Raw genomic sequence first — 17,721 nt, 5'->3', positions numbered from 1 at the left:
GCATCAAAGGAGCTCCCAAAAATAAAAAAAAATTGTTTTGCTCTTGCAAAGCAAGTTAGCTTTGAAGAAGTGGAGAGTGAAGATGTTGAGGACCTGCTGGAGTCCCATTGTGAAAACTTCTCTACAGCTGATCTACAACAACTTGTTGCTGCTGGGGAAATAGAAGAGGATGAAGTTCAGGATGCAAAATCACAAGAGCTTCCCACTTCTCTTTTGTTTTCTATCCTGAGGGAAGTTGAGAAACAGTTGCAGCTCTTGGAAGTTAATGACTATAATGCAAAACGAAGCAGGATTGCAGTTCGTGGTGTAGGATCTTATTTGGCACCTTATGAACAACTTCTTTATGAAAGAAGAAAAGTGGCAAAGTAGCAAACATTAGCTGTCTTTTTTAATGCACCCCCGAAGAAACAGTCTGAAGACATCGAACCACAGCCATCCACTTCTGGAATTAAAAGTTTTTTCGTCCAAACCATGCAACCACAACTGCACCTGATGATGACGACTCTCAGCCCCTGTCTGCATGACATATCAACCTCAAAATCACCCTTCTCCTCCATCAAGTTATCTTCATATTTTTTCAAGGTAAAGTGTTACATTTACTGTATTATTTAATTATTAGAAATTAATTTAACATTTATTTAGACTGTGCTATCTTTTGTGTTAGGCCAACTACTATATTTGTTTCAATTTCAAGTAATCTGCACCTAAAGTTATTTTCTCCATAAGCCCTGTTATTTCTATTGCGCGAGGTTTCACAAGAACGCAACTATCGCGTTGTAGCAGAAATAACTACATCATGAAGTAGACCCGCCATAGTGCCACACACACACACACACACACACACCGTGAAGTAGACCCGCCATAGTGCCACACACACACACACACACACACCTACCTTGAAGTAGACCTGCCATAGTGCCACCTATCATGAAGTAGACCAGCCATAGTGCCACACACTTTGAAGTAGACCTACCACAGTGCCACATACCTCATGAGTAGACCTGCCATAGTACCACATATATCATGAAGTAGACCTGCCATAGTGACACACACACACCGTGAAGTTGACCTGCCATAGTGCCGCACACATCTTGAAATAGACTCGCCATAGTGACACACACACACACCTTGAAGTAGACCTGCCATAGTGCCATACACACACACACACACACATACATGACACACCGTGAAGTGGACCATACACCACGAATGCTCACCCTGGTGCCGTGAAGGACGCCCATCTTACAAGGATGTGGACGGTGTTTGTACGAAGCCACATGTGTTAACAAGATTATCACATACCACAGGTGCCTTACACAAGAAATTAAAGTCATACTAAATAAATGCATACGTAGTTCCGTCGTTTATAGGATTTTTCTATAATAGTAAAGAAAAATACGTATTGTTTTAATTAATTTTATTGTATGCTGTTACACCAAGTACAAAAGTTACAGAGCGTTAAACAGAATGCATATACTCGTAAAACGAGTTTGTGCCATTATTAGACCTCACCTCTAATGCGGACGTTACAAGAGCATCGCCTGCGCTTTCAAGGGAAAATTTCTTATTTTCCGGACCCAAACTTTCCGACTAACACAAGAAAAAAATATACCCTTGTTTCTCTTCCCTAGGAAATCAATGTTGTCACAGAGATTCACAAAAGAGTAAGGTTACTAACAAGATTCACATTCTTAGGCAGAAACGTACTGGTATTTAACAAAATGAGGGGCGTAGTGAAATGGGTAGTTGAGACTGTTTTGATGAACAAAATGGTAGTACGGTGTAACAGGTTTGTGGGAAATTTCTCTTGAGGGTGCTGGCACGTTGAATAGTATCGGGTTTGGTAAATGGAAGTTGTAAGCACTGTACGGGAAAGCCTTGACGTGTAGTGGGGACAGAGCTCCGTTTACGGAAGTCGGGTATTTAGAGAATGGGGAGAGAGTAATACTTAAATCAGAGTCCGGGGCCTCAGCAGCAGAGGCTTCGTCAGCGGCCTGGGACTCTTCTTCTATAGCACCCACCTCGTTGATGTCCAGGACAACTGCGGGAGAAGATTCTAGCCCCGGGGAAACTTCCACCGGGAATTTGAGCTCTTGAATGGATTCAACATTTTGAATTTCCCCCACAATTTGCCCAGCTGTCCGATGGCTTACGCTTAATGTTTCCTTGGCAGCGTCGTCAGGGGCCGGTGTTGTAGTTTCAGGCATCTCAGAAATCTCTACTTCATCGGTAATTTCTTTCTCTTGGTGGGCGCCATCAGTTTGAGGAACCTTTTCTTCCCCGATAACTTCAACAGGGGCCTTATCACCAGTATCAGCAGCATTATCGGTACCAGTGGACTGTGATTCTTCTCTTATAGGTTTGGGGACTTGTTTCACTTCATGAATGTCCGCCACCGCCGGCAAAACGGGAATCTCTTCACCAGTCTTTTTTGGAGCTTTGGTAGTCACAGCTGAGGAGTCATCAGATACGACTCCAAGTTGTGTTGTACTAGGGATCTCATCTGTCTCACTCATAAACATCTCATCATCAACGCCACTCTTAGTCTTAATGACCAATTCATCGTCAGGGGCAAGAGCAGCAGCGATAGCGGCAGCATTATACGCTTCCATGAAGTCCAGTTTAGCGGCAGTGACCTTGGGCGTGTCTAAGACGGGTTCCGGACCAACAATCGTAGCAATTCCAGCGGCAATTTCCTCAGAATCTGTGGCTGCTGCGATGGCAGCGGCATTGTAGGCCTCCACAAACTTGAGCTTGGCAGCAGTGACCTCGGGTGTATCCATCACAGGCCCGGGGGCGTGCGAGGCGTCAGGACCCACGGGGAGGTTGTTGCTCCTTACCTGGAAGCCGTCAACGCCGGCCGTATACTCCACGTGCACGGGGTTGTTGTCGGCGTCGATGTAGGTGTAGGTGCCGGCCACATTACCAAAGGCATCGCGGATTTCGTTCTTGGCCTGACCAGGATGAGCAAAACCATAGTTGACTTGGCCTAGCTCATCCTGGGCGTGGTAACGGGATATGTACGTGACAGGAGGAAGGGCGTGGGCAGGCAGGTGGGCAGGTGAGGGCGCGGCCACCAGGGCACTCGCATAAGGAGCCACTGCCGCAGGAGCTGCGTAGGCGGCGCAGACTACAACCAGCAACACCTGCGGGGACAAAGTGTTTTAACAATAATAGAACTCACTTTCAAGCTCTGCCTTTTGCAGACTTGAATTAATTAAACACATAAATAAGATTTGTGATTGAAAACTTGTGTTTGCCCTTAAAACCTATGGTACATGTTTTTGTAGTGCTTCGTTATATTCTTAAAAAAACCAAATTTTGGATTAAAATCAACATACGGTAGTTCGATAGAGTAAAACTGAATACGGAAAGCCTATATTCTTAAATCATTCCTGCATTTAGAATATCTGATAACATCAACTCTTATTCTTTACACTGTAAAACGATGACAATACCACTGAAAACTATTCTTTAAAACCTTTGCTGTCAACAACTACGCACCACATCCCACATCTATCCTAGAGTATCACAGCACATCCCACATCTTTCCGAGACTATCACAAAAACACTTCACTATCTTTTGCTGTCTGTACTCGGGATTTATTTTCAGAGATGAAAGCCATCTGCAGACAAATTCTAGTCATCACGTACAGTGCATATACAAATGTTAGGAAAGAAACTTTGGATCACTTACCAGGCCCTTCATCTCTCGTCACCAGGGAAGATTTACTTTTCAGCAAGATGCTCTCGAATATATATATAGGGCATCCTGGACGGTCAACAGGAGGTGCCACTTGCTCTGTTCTTACCTTATTTATCCTGCTAAAGAAATGTATGTCTATTAATTCTATAAATCGTACGACATAAAATCACATATTTGTTATAAATTAATAGCATTAATAGAAGAAAAGATGTGTGATAAGTTAATATGCATTGAAAGCAAAGTTGGAATCCGATGTTTATCCTACCGCGTCCTAGGATGTGCTGCAATTACAATAAGACGCCCTAGGACGTGAGGATGAATGACGCACTACGTCGTATAAAGGTGTACGGCAGTCAGCGACAGGTGTTTGTCGCCCCCGTGAAGGAAAATAGAGGAGGGCGATGGTCATCTTTTGTTTTATCACGGGCGTGTTTTGTTGTAAAGTGTGTGTGTGTGAGACTAAATATATCTGTATGCAGTTTGCTTACATATCACAGTCTTCGTTTGATGCAATAAATGAAGAGGTTATTATAATTTATTCGTCTGTGTCTGTGTAGCAAAAGTTTATAAAATTTCTTGAAACTGAGTCTGTCCATTCATCCTCCAAGCTCTCGGAGGTGACCGTATTAGGTAAAATCTGATTAAAATCTTGTAATTTCTTCTATTTCATGAATTTTCCTTTCACACACCACTACTTGGTGAATGTTGTGTGGGCTTAAGAGCGTAAACCTTTGGAGTTATAAAGTGCGTTCGAAGATATATCGCATGTTCGACTTTAAGTGTCTTTTTGTTTCATTTAAAGGTGAAGGTCAGTTGACTGTGTGACTGAGCAAAATATTTCACAGACAGTTTGACCGATTCTGAAGGAACCTGGTAGATCGATTGAGGGTTGGCCAATGAACAAATACGTTTAAAGAGAACGTTTTAGGTCAAGGTCAAAGTGCTGCCTCAGGGTTGTAACCTGTGTTGCGACGACTATCTTTCTAGTTACTTATGTGTGGGTAGGTTAGGCTAGGTTAAGTACACTGTTCCTTTGGGGTGTTGTCTCAGCCTGGAGAAGTAACCTTGAGTGGTCACACCTTAAGGGAAGAGACATCGCCTACTGCCCCTCCTTCCCACGCTCTCCATCCACTGGTCCAATTTTCCTTCATCTCTCTCTCTCTCTCTCTCTCTCTCTCTCCGGTCCACCCTTCCACCATCTACTCTAGATTCTACAGTACCTCTATCTCTGCCTCTCTCTGGTCCACCCTTTCATCATCTATCTCTGTTTTTCCATCCCTCTCCCTTCCTGACTTTGTAAGCCTTATCAGAACCTCCCAGAGTTGAATTTCGTGATGATGAAGTTCACCGAATCCTAATTTAGAGGGATAATTAATGACGCTTTTCTACCCTTTTATTTTTTCGTAATTATTCTTTATTTAGTTAATATGGATGTTTGGTTATAACTGTACGAGTATATCTTTTGTTTCGACAAGGGTACAAAAATATTAATGATAGGAGGTACAATTATAACGATGATGGGAAGTATACAAATACGAAAATTATGGGAGTTAAAAATATAATGGAGGGGTAGAAATGTAACAAACAAACAGATGCGGTTGGCTGGTGTGACTGACGAATTCTGTACATGTATGAAGAGATGTTCGTATAAATTAGTTATGAGTAATAATTATAAGGTTGTATGTTATTAGCATTGTATTAATATTAATCTCCAACACCTTTTTATCGGATTATTATTTGATGTTAATGTGTGTATATGCAAATGCTATAAAGTTTAGATCGGCCGTCTGAATCTTCTGAAAATGGTTTGGCAGGTTAAGTCAACACGTGTGACTCACTCACTCCCGCCCAATAAGGGTTCACGGGCGTTACCTTCTTGTTCTTAGCTCACGTCTGGTGGTCTGGTGGCGTCTGTCTTGATAGACAGACAGACAGTAAGATCGTCATACAAGTTCACATTAATTCGGCATAAACAAAGGGAGTGTAGGTATACAAATATTGTGCATAAACGGTACAGGTATACAATGTACAGTTGCCAGCAAAAGTCCCCCCACAACTTGCTACACAGGGCTGTGGGAGAACTTTTGCTGGCAACTGTACATACACAGTATAGGTTTACAATGTACATAGACAGTTCAGGTATACAATGTACAATATATACACATACACATTGTAGGCATACAATGTGCAACACATAAAAAGTGCAGGTATGCAGTGTACGTAGTGCAGGTACAGGTATAAACTACATCATTTATTAACAGTAGTGCTATTTACTATCACTACAACTATTTGGGTTAACCATTTCTATATTCGCATGTTTTTCACCGTCTGTAGCTTTTATATTCAATGAATTATGTTGGAGGTTCTCTATTCATCTCTGCATAATACCAAAACATTCACTAACAATTTATTTTTAGACAACAAAAATCGCTGTCCCTCTCGCCACAAACACGTATTTTTTCTTTAATGTTATATGGTAAGAGATAAGAATATTTTTAATTCCTTGCTCCATTCAGCAGGTGAGTCAGTAAGGTTCGGTTAAAAATAAATGGTAAGTGTACCCTTGACCCTGGCGTGTGGTGCTCGGTTACTGTACGAAGTTGCTCACCACAGTCTGCTTGCTGCCCCTTGCCCTGACCACACCCTACTAATGCCCCCTACCCCTCTCTCTCTCTTTGACTCACGCGCAGGGCCGGCGCTACCCACTAGGCGAACTAGGCGATCGCCTAGGGCGCCAACATCTGGGGGCGCCACAAATTCAGGGCAAACTTGGATAAAATTAAAAATGAAGGGAAAACTGTGGTGGACACTGTGGTGGAGCCGTGGAGGGTCGGAGCAGGATGTTAGAAGGGTGGGGGGTCGGAGGGAGGCGAGGGTAGGTAGACGGTAGCCGACTGTGTTTTCTTTTTTAATATTATTCGTTAACCCCCCGGAGGGACTAACCCGGGTCCTTATCTTTGGCGGCCTGGAGATCTGTCGAGCAGTGACCTGAAGGCTGACATCTGAGGAACCCTTCTCCCAACCCCACCACCCCCTCCCCTCCCTTACTGCCAGGGTGGCTGAGCCGCCCCTTCCCTGTCTTTGTCGGGATGAGGCAAGGTTACCTGACCTCTGAAGTTTATGTCAAGAATTTATTGACTTAATGTAATAACAATAATTGGTTATTTGCATGGGTGAAGTAATAAAGCCACAAGATGAAAACAATGTAGTCATGGGTTACTGTACCTACATTAGCTTATCAAAACTTTCAAGGGGGCGCACATCTAAAGGCTTGCCTAGGGCGCCAAATCATCTTGCACCGGCCCTGCTCACGTTATAATTGGTTGACTCAGAATGTTGGTCCGGATGACGCATCCCTCCGAAGACTCGCTTTACATATTAATTACCCATAACCACGAGGTCTGAAGTGGACAAGGCGCTTAGACACCACTTTCAGCCCATTTGTTTTATATCGGTTGGTAGAGGTTGGATTAGAGGAGAGAGAAAAACAGATTCTTCGTGTTCTTGCTCTCATCGGTGTTGTCACGTTTGTCACGTGTCATATACTGGTGTCATCTACTACATACCATTCTCCTGTGACCTCTAGTGTTGTCGTGTCATATAGAGTTGTCATATAGCTATACATAACATTCTCCTGTGTCAGTTAGTATTGTCGCGTGTCACATACTATACCATTCTCATGTGTTATGTTACCAATATTTGTTGTTTGTCGCTTCGACTCTACCATTGACTACAGTATTAATACAGTTAACTACAGTTTGATTACAGTTTGATTCTAGTTTGAATCCAGTTCGACTTAATTTATAATCTGGTCAGTCAAGCCAGGATGCCGATTAGCTAACAAAACTGACTACCTTGGACCACCTCACTCCAGCCTTAACCAGATCCGGTAGTGGGCCAGGTGTTGCCTCCTTGTCTCGGGTACTGATGATTAGGTTATATTAGGTTAATATTAAGTTAGGTTAGGTTTAGTTAGGTAAAGTTAAATTTGGTTAGAACTGGTTAAGCTCGGATGAAGAACTGGGTACATGAGCCTAACTGACATCTTTGCCTTGAGAATACGAAGGACAACCATCAAGGGTTGGCCTGTGCTAAGTAAATATACACATTTATTTCATGACTGTAATAAAACTGGTCACTGTTGATTACTGTTGTTGTAGTTTTGAAAAGTGTTTCAGCAATAACGGCTATATCGCCCCTATAGAAGCCTTGGTCAACAGGTATCTATTGTCTGTTGCAGCGAGTTATGGTTTGTATAACTGTGGTATATAATAACTTTGGCAGCTGATGAACCTGTTGTGATCTTTCTGGCTTGAGTGTTTGCGTGTGAGTCTTGTTGTCTGTAGTTCCTGTAGTTTATAGGTAAGAATTATACGGCTTAAATTTCTAGGTGATTTACTCTTCTTAAACGACTCTCTCTTACTCTCTCTCTCTCTCTCTCTCTCTCTCTCTCTCTCTCTCCCCCTCTCTCTCTCTCTCCGGTCTTCTCTTATTTCCTTCCTCAGCTGGTAGGTCGTTACTTATGCTTAACAGGGTAAACTATTGTAATAAAATTTTCAACACGCTCATAAATTTTATTAAGAAGGATGATTTTTACATAGAGTTGTTTCAATAATTCAATTTCAGAGAGATGTAGGGTTTTACAGGAGGTTGATGTCTTGAGGGAATGTTATTTGCTGTACAAAAATCTCATACACAGGTACCTAACATAGTAAAGTAGACGAGGTCTTTACTCTTTGGCCTCAGGGGCCTGTACGAAGGGAAAACCAGGGAAACCGTAGGCACCAGGAAAACCAAAGGCACCAGGGAAACCATAGGCACCAGGGAAACCATAGGCACCAGGGAAACTATAAGCTCCAGGGAAACCATAGGCACCAGGGAAACCATGGGCTGCTGAGAGTCCAAGACCGCTGTAGGTCAGTGGGGTTCCTGCAGCTGTTGGTGTTCCAGCAACTATCTTGTTTCCAACAACCACTGGGGCTCCACCAGCAAATACGGGGGCGTGGATACCGTAGGCACCGTATGGGAGGCTGTTGGTGTAGAAAGGAGACAGTTTGCCGTCGATGGAGGAGAGGAAGCCGGTGTAGGTGGAGATTTTACCATCCAGGTCGGTGTCGGGGGCGGCTTCAGCACGAGCTGCAGCGGCGTCAAAAGCGGCCTGGAATTTAACCTTGGCAGCAGCGACTTCTGCAGTGTCTTCCACTGGGAGGGGAGCACCTTCGGGAACAACCACTTCAGGGACCTCGTCAGCAGCAGCAGCGGCGGCGGCGGCCGCGAAGGCTGTCTTGAATTCAGCTTTGGCTTGTACAACTTCTTCAGTATCTGCCACGGGTACTGGGTCCGCCACAAGATCTGCTGTCTCAACAGGAGCCGCTTCTTCAACAGGAAGGGCAGCGGCGCACGCGGCACCCACCAACGCAAGAATCACCTGAAAATACCAGAAGACTTGTTATTTGAAACACTGACATGATTAACGACAGAGTATTTTTGACGAAGAAGTGAATGTGGGTCCCTGAGTCATGATGGCCTGTTAGGACAGTGTGTATAATATACACAGTGCTAGGGAGCCAGCATGGCCGGCACTGCGCTGGGCAGTCTTCACTTCCCCAATTGTTAAGTACCCATTTATAGTTGGGGGATTAGAAGTAGCCCGAAATTGAACCAACACCCTATAGGACAAGAAGGGAGGAGCGTTGTAGCCATTCTTCCATCATAACCCAAAATATTAGTAACTACTATTTGATTCCTGTTAAATAACTAATTACTGAAATTATTACATTGAAATCGTCATTATAGATAAAAACTATTTCAGAACGAGAATTAATCTGAATCACGATAAATAAATTACACTTAGTTCTGAGTAAACAGCTGGTCAATAGTGTTCACCATACCTCAGATAATTAATGATACGGGAGAACAAAATAACTTAAAACTGTTTGTAAAATGAAGACTGACTGCAAAACGTCGAAGACTTAAAAGGAAAAATTATGAAAACAATTCTAAATTTTCCCAAATAGTACAAAATTATCTCAGAAGTTCTGGTAAGGCTGGATATATTAGTTTTTGGACAATTTCAAATAAAGTTAGCTGGCAGAGATGAATTACTGACTCACTAACAGTCGAACGGACAGATAAACATCAGCATAAATCTATATCAACTTTGCTTAAATTTAAATCTTGTGACATCAACAGACTAAAACACTTTGGATATTCTCACAGCTGAGTGAAATAGATAGAAGATTTATACAATAAGTTCTTAATTCTAGAAGAGGTCAAGGCAGCACTGAAGACAACGAGAGGACGTGGTACTGTATTGGGAGGTACTTACGAGAACCTTCATGTCGGGAGTCGGTGTGTGAGCTAATGTACGGATGAGAGAAGCGACGCAGGCTTTAAATATCCAGAAGGACCACCGGCACCACGACACCGCTGCTTCTGTTTTTCAGGGAAAAAACTGTCGCCAACACCACGCCCATAGTGCTTCCTCCTGCCCTGCCTGCGGGCATTTGAAGGACCTATCACTAATGCATTTGAAAACAATGTATCATCTTTATGAAATATACCGTGTACAGTTAAATATAGAAAAAATCGGAAAGAAGGTATCTAATGCGGGCGTCCTTGGTAGACGGGCGTGGTCACTGCTGGTGGTGCAGTTTTTGTGGCGAAAACTGTCGGGGCATCTCCTGACCCACCCTACTAACGGTGAATCTTCACTTTGTTTTTCGTTCGACGTGGTGAGGCTGTGAGTTATGCATATACTCTACAGTGATAGTCAATATCATGAGGGTTATATCATAAAGAATTATTTAATATAAAATAACAGAAACAAAAATTGTTAATGACTCATTTCCTGTAAGTATCGTATACCGTCTTTTTCGCCGTCATATGTTATAATTAAAATCTTAAAGGATTAAAGAACATTTAGTTCCTATTTCAAGACAAAACTATTTGTACTAAAAAAAAAGTCTTTTAGAATTTAAAAATTTTTCTCACATTTTTTTTAACCATTCTCAGTTTCAAAATAACTGATTTTTGAGCCACAAGCAGTAATTCTTGTAAATCAACTTGCTGATTCATATCATCACCCTTTATGACTTACGCAACGAGAGAGAGAAAGAGAGAGAGTAGTCTGGGTTACCTTGTTGTTCCTCATACAGTACAAGAATAACATTATCAGCTCATTATCACATTTTCCTGTAATGACCAAACTCTGGGAAAACAACATTTCTTTAAGTAAAAAGTAATGAGAGTACCGATATATCTTTTGGCGGATAAAACTTAAACTCTAGAAATACAAATACCATTTACTTGGTATTTTAGATGCCTCAGATAGTTGGTATTTTAGTTTTTAAGGCATATTAAAATGCCGTAGAGTGTGTTGATCGTCCAGTGGAGTGTATTGGTCGTACAGTGAAGTGTGTTGGTCGTACAGTGGAGTGTATTGGTCGTACAGTGGAGTGAGTTGGTCGTACAGTGAAGTGTGTTGGTCGTACAGTGGAGTGTGTTGGTTGTACATTGAAGTGTGTTGGTCGTACAGTGGAGTGTGTTGGTCGTACAGTGGAGTGTGTTGATCGTACAGTGAAGTGTGTTGGTTGTACAGTGGAGTGTGTTGATCGTCCAGTGAAGTGTGTTGGTCGTACACTAGAGTGTGTTGGTCGTACAGTGAAGTGTGTTGGTCGTACAGTGGAGTGTGTTGGTTGTACATTGAAGTGTGTTGGTCGTACAGTGGTGTGTTGGTCATACAGTGGAGTGTGTTGATCGTCCAGTGAAGTGTGTTGGTCATACAGTGGAGTGTGTTGGTCGTACAGTGGAAGTAAGTGTTGATCGTCCAGTGAAGTGTGTTGGTCGTACAGTGGAGTGTGTTGGTCGTACAGTGAAGTGTGTTGGTCGTACAGTGGAAGTAGAGTGTGTGATCGTCCAGTGAAGTGTGTTGGTCGTACAGTGGAGTGTGTTGGTCGTACAGTGAAGTGTGTTGGTCGTACGGTGAAGTGTGTTGGTCGTACAGTGGAGTGTGTTGGTCGTACAGTGAAGTGTGTTGGTCGTACAGTGGAAGTAGAGTGTGTTGATCGTCCAGTGAAGTGTGTTGGTCGTACAGTGGAGTGTGTTGGTCGTACAGTGGAGTGTGTTGGTCGTACAATGGAGTGTGTTGGTCGTACAGTGGAGTGTGTTGGTCGTACAGTGAAGTGTGTTGGTCGTACAGTGGAGTGTGTTGGTCGTCCAGTGAAGTGTGGTCGTGTGGAGGTGTGTTGGTCGCAGTGGAGTGTGTTGGTCGTACAGTGAAGTGTGTTGGTCGTACAGTGGAAGTAGAGTGTGTTGATCGTCCAGTGAAGTGTGTTGGTCGTACAGTGGAGTGTGTTGGTCGTACAGTGGAGTGTGTTGGTCGTACAATGGAGTGTGTTGGTCGTACAGTGGAGTGTGTTGGTCGTACAGTGGAATGTTTTGGTCGTACAATGGAGTGTGTTGCTCGTACAGTGGAGTGTGTTGGTCGTACAGTGGAGTGTGTTGGTCGTACAGTGGAATGTGTTGGTCGTACAGTGGAGTGTGTTGGTCGTACAGTGGAGTGTGTTGGTCGTACAGTGGAATCACAGCCTAATATCTGAAGGAATGTCATGCTGCTGTGTTCAGTTGTGTGTTATTTTTTTTTTTTCGTATGGGCATGAGCTAAGACACCAGGTTTGTGCAACACCCAACCAAAATTTACAGTGTCACTGTTGTGTTCCTGGCTGTTTATGCACGAGTCTGACACCGCTATGACCTGTGGCCTTTACAAATGACATTAAATACTGAATGTATCATCAGGTACTTAGAGAATCCAGCAAGCCAAAATAATGCGGAAGTGATTCCCGGCAAAACTCTTGTGACCTACACCTGATCTTTGCAAGTAACCTTAAATTTTCAAGGCTGTTGACAGGTAAATATGAGAACAAGGATGACAACGTTCTCCACTTCAGACCACAAATAACAAGATGGACATAACTAAAAAACACGACTTTACTTAAACACTACAATTTAAGAGCGAATCTTAGAATTTGAGTGAAATTGTAGGGAAGTTCGGGCATTCTTTCTTGTGGAAATTGAATTTGTAGGTGACTTTCATGTCTTATTGAGCGCGTATGTACGGGGGGAAAATGGCCCTGGTAAACAAAATGAGAAATTGGAGTTTTGCGAAAAAAAAGGAGGAATGCGAAAAACACGTTCAGGTTTACTTTAGATGAGTAAATGGGACTATTGGTATGAACTATTAGAGCTGGTTGAGTCCCTTACCAGTTGCTGAGATACTAATTAACAGAAGAGCGTGTACTCTTTTATAATAGTGAATCCAGCGCCTTGCTCTTGTTACTGCCCACACCCCCTCCTGGGTATAGTGGACCGGTCTCTATATTGACCTTCTTGACTGGACCGCTCGCATTGGCCTCGATGTCTTTATGCACACGCACTGGGGTGAGACTCAGTCCTCCAGCACACACACACACAACCATAATATCTTTTCTCCCAGTCTCTGCTTCAGATCAAGGGCCACGTCTTTGGCTCTATCATTGCGCTCGACTCTTACCCTTAAGCGTCGGGTCTGTGACTTGTAAAGTACTGTATATAAGAGAAACAACGCGTGTATTGTCTACTTTTGAGCGAATAATATTGTCTTTATACCATTTTATCACATGTCACGAGACTTACTCACTGAATGAAGTTATGGAACGGTGACCTGTTAGTTAGACAGACTCAGTAACCTTTAATTGGCTTAATTCTTCATCAGTACAAAAACTCACACATTAAACATCTTAACTCTAATTGGATCATACAAAGGTTTACCCCTGTTGCAGGTGTGGTGTAAAATGTTGCATAATCCACTATGTTATTTCACTATTAATTCGGTCAGGGGTCGATAAAACAACGTGTTAGTGAAATTATTTTTGGGTTCAAAATATTGTTGGCAATACAGTACAGTATTTCATGACTTGACTTGAGACCATGTTGAGGAGGGATGATGCAATCTACAGGCTATATTAAAATGTTTTTGGACATATTTACGTCGATCTCTTACATTTAATATGGAAGAATTCGGCTTTCTTTAATCAAATATCATACATAATTAAATCGTCTGGCAATTTAGCTATAATTAGGTTTTGTTTAATTACGTCTTAACCATAAAATATTACTCTCTTTTCCAATACAAAGCTATTGTAAATTTATTCATGCTGTTCTATATCCAAATCCGTCTATAACTAACTTAAAAATGGATACACTTCAATGACGAAGAAATTATTGTAATATATTCATATTATTGAAACATACTTATTACAAAAGTAAACTTGAGTTGATTGATTTCCGAAATACGTAAAACAGTTTGAAACACATGTCAGTGACGTCACGTAAGGCTTTGGATCCGAAGAAGGGTTTGGTGGCCAAACTTGTCTCGTGTTCGATTCGTATCACTTCTTATGAAATCCAAAATATAAGATACTGAAATCAGAATATTAATGTTCTTCCTTACGTAACGTATCACCATGGAGCCATGGAACCCTGTTGCGTAATTAAGTGCAAATATGTTCACCTTATAGCTTGGATATGTAGTCCTAAATATGAAGAAAGTCATGAGAATTTAATGAGACAACGCACTACGTGATGGGTGAATCTCCGAACTGATGGTTTACGAAGTAGTTCATGAAATCGGATCTTTAGACTCGGCCGACGCTACACGCGGATACGCCAGCGCCGCCAGTCTGCCATAAGCCACCCATCTAATAACATTACTTTGTGTCGGGAAGTGCTCTGCCGAAAACTAATTTGAAAATTTCTACAACATAACAACTGCGTGAAAAAAAGTTTAGTGAATAATGCCATAATTGGGTTATATAACTCATAAAAACAAATTCAAAGGTTAAGGATTTACTTAATTGAATAGGTTGCCGGCTTTATTGCCAAAGTATTTAGAATTGCCAATTTGGCCAATTTATTACTCTAGATTTCTAACTGAACTTTGCCGTACTCATATGTTCATTCACTGTTTTTGTTATTGTATTGTCTCTTAATATCACAAAGACTTCGCCATGTCTATCCGTTCACAAGTTTTATAATCTGAGCGTCACGAGGAATAAGAAAATGGCTCTGTGAAAATCGTAGATATACTGTACTGTAATTACTTTTAAGGATTTCAAAAATCTTTTAAAAAACGGTAAATGAATAATGATCTTACATTATGTTCTCAGTTTCCATAATTATTTCCCTTTTACTGATGATAAAACTCATGATAAATAATTCATGAAGCCACCCATCACACGTCAAGATGGTAGAGGGAGCTTGAGTTGTCCTACACTTCGCGGGTGTTTTGCGCAACGCCTAAACTTTATTGGTTGTCATTCCTCGAGGAAATACTGACCCACACGAACCTTAGTTAAGAAGTTTGTGGTAATAGTTATTTACCTTATTTTTGTAATGAAATGTGATATTCACTATTAGTTACAGGGTTATATGTACAGAATACGAAATCTCGCTCGACTGTATTGCGGGTAGTACAGTAGTTTACAACTACTATTCGTGTTGCGGAGCCACTCAAAGAAAAACATATAAAAGGGAACTTGGTCAATTTGATAGTAGCCAGGTTTCCTTTTTCTGTAAATACGTTATCACATATTTCAAATTATTCTGCGACCCTTTTCTTCTATGGCATTTCCGTCGGAAATTAAAATAGTTAGAGTATTTTAATTAGATATATTACCAAGAATATTAGGTATTATTGTATTTCCGCACACATTCTTACCCGTAATATGTTATAATATTCGAATAAGACGTCTAATTACAAGATAATTTTTTTCTCTTACCCTACCGTCGCAAATGTATAATAACCGAGATAGCGTATCCAAAACTATCTCTATTTTCTTCCATTAATCTTTCGCCATTATCGCCTACCTCACCTCCCACACTGTGTCTCCTTCATAAATCATCACGAGTATGCGTTCCGTACACGTCACTCTGTCAATCAAAAGCGTTTTATTTTTAGCAACTAGTTAAAATGATTTGTGGTTTAATTCGCAGTATTTTTGGGTGTCATTTCAATTATATGGAGCTGATTGCGAGTTTGAGGGAAAGAAAAAACACAAAGAAACTATAGCATTTTTTCGATCTCATGGTGTTCTCCCGACCTCAGTAAAGTGTCCAAAGTGCAAGCTGCCTGCTTATACGCCCCGTTAAACGAGAATCAGCGTCAGCAACTTGTACTAATCTCAGAATCCAACGACGAACGAGAACCAGGCCAGTAAGGTAAGAAATAAGTGATTCCATCATATGGTGAGAGTCAGTTAGATCGAATTGAATTGAAACAGTTTATTTAGCCTGAAAAACACAGATACAAAGTGGATAATAAGAATAACAATATTAACATGGCTGAGCCAGTTGAGAACCTGAACTCTCTTTTAGGAACCTGATATATACTATACGTCTATCTCAAGGAAGTATTATGCAACATTTAGAAACATCTGGAATAGTACAATAGCATGGTGGTAATAAGATCATCTCATAATGTTACCACGGTTATCACTTCAATATTTATTTATTTTATTTATTTATTATATTTTCTTTTTTAGTTTAATTTTTATTTTAGTTATATTATAAGTATATACATAAATTACAGTGGAATTAAAAAAACATAAGTATAATGGGGGAGCAGTACAACATGGGTTGTACAGTATTAAGGTTGAACAAGAGAACAGAGCTGTCAGGATTATGTCTAGTTGGCAATTATGTGTATTGCAATGGTAATTTCTTATCTATTTACATGATAATTTCCGATAAAACAGGTTTGATGGTACAATAAAAGCAGGTACTGTAAATATAGTAGGTAATACAAGAAATATTGATACTTCGACAAGAGATATTTTTAAATGATGATTTAAAGGAAGGGAGCGTAGTCTTTGCTCGGGTGGGTGGGGGTAAGTTGTTCCACACCTTCACACCGTGATATTTTATGTAGGTCTGGGACTGAGAGGAGCGCATGGGGGGGTGGTCTTAGTAGCTCTGGGTGCCTTAAGTTGTATCTCTGATTACTCCGGAACTGGAAATAATTATTGTCAAGCAAGTGATTGATAGATTTGCAAACAAAGAGGGCACAGCAGTAGGTGTTAGTATCTTCGAGTTTTAACATTTTCAATTTAGCAAATTATTCGTTTTGTGTGATCCCTTTTTTTCAAGTAGGTCATTGTCCACACAACTCTCTTTTGTGCAGTAACCAGATAATGTGTTTTTGAAGAGCCATGGGCCCCATAGTGTGTGACAGTGTATCAGGTGTTAGTAAACAAGATCATGATAGATTTCTTTCATTGCTGTGAGAATGAGTGGCTGTCGAGTGGGATACATGATACTGCACTGTTTATTGACTTCACTGTGAATGGCTTGTATGTGGTTTCTCCAGTTAAGTTTCTCATAAACAATAACTCCGAGGAATTTAGTATTTTGTTCGCGTTTGTCCGGTTAAACAAAGGTGAAATAACAAAGGTACTTAAATTATTCAACAAGGAACGAATTTGTAGCAATGGTTTTAAATTGGATAAATTTAAATTTGGGCACGAAGTAGGTAAGCACTGGTTTGGAAATAAGAGTAGTGGATGAATGGAACAAGTTACCGAACTAAATCGGGGGTTGGGTGTAAACTGGTCTGGTCAGTATGGGCCAATAGACCCGCTGTCGTTTCCTCCATTCGTATGTTCTTATGAGCATTGAGGGAGTTATCGGATGATACGTACTGTATAGTAGCGATATTAATATTTAAACCGGTACTAAAGCATAGTGTCAACCTTCACTGGTCTAATAGTTAGCAGAAGGTAAAGTTTAAAGACCACGAGTTTACCATAGTTACTACTCTTACTGTCGGTAATAGAGACGGTAATTCACAGGCAAGATATTTCATATTTATAGAACTAGTGCATACCATTCAAAAACAGTACATAAAGGTTAAAGATACGTGGTGGAATGCAAAAATAAAGTAACCTAAATATTTTGGCTGTTTTTAATTAGAAGAATTT

The 17,721-nt window shown here is 41.1% G+C and overlaps 1 protein-coding gene across 1 annotated transcript; it reads right to left on the bottom strand.

Annotated features, from left to right (window-relative positions):
- Window positions 1-8,266: 8,266 nt before the first annotated feature.
- On the bottom strand, window positions 8,267-10,065 carry LOC121861455 (translation initiation factor IF-2-like). The gene is made up of 2 exons (XM_042359191.1): window positions 10,035-10,065; window positions 8,267-9,134 (listed from the first exon to the last, which is right to left on the bottom strand). The coding sequence occupies exons 1-2, from the start codon at window positions 10,044-10,046 to the stop codon at window positions 8,436-8,438; spliced, it is 711 nt and encodes a 236-aa protein (XP_042215125.1). The 5' UTR covers window positions 10,047-10,065; the 3' UTR covers window positions 8,267-8,435.
- Window positions 10,066-17,721: the final 7,656 nt, after the last annotated feature.

Source organism: Homarus americanus, unplaced genomic scaffold (assembly GCF_018991925.1).
Source record: "Homarus americanus isolate GMGI-L3 unplaced genomic scaffold, GMGI_Hamer_2.0 scaffold24260, whole genome shotgun sequence".
NCBI lineage: Eukaryota > Metazoa > Arthropoda > Malacostraca > Decapoda > Nephropidae > Homarus > Homarus americanus.
The sequence above is the reverse complement of the archived record's forward strand: the minus strand, read 5'-3'. Positions and strand labels throughout refer to the sequence as shown.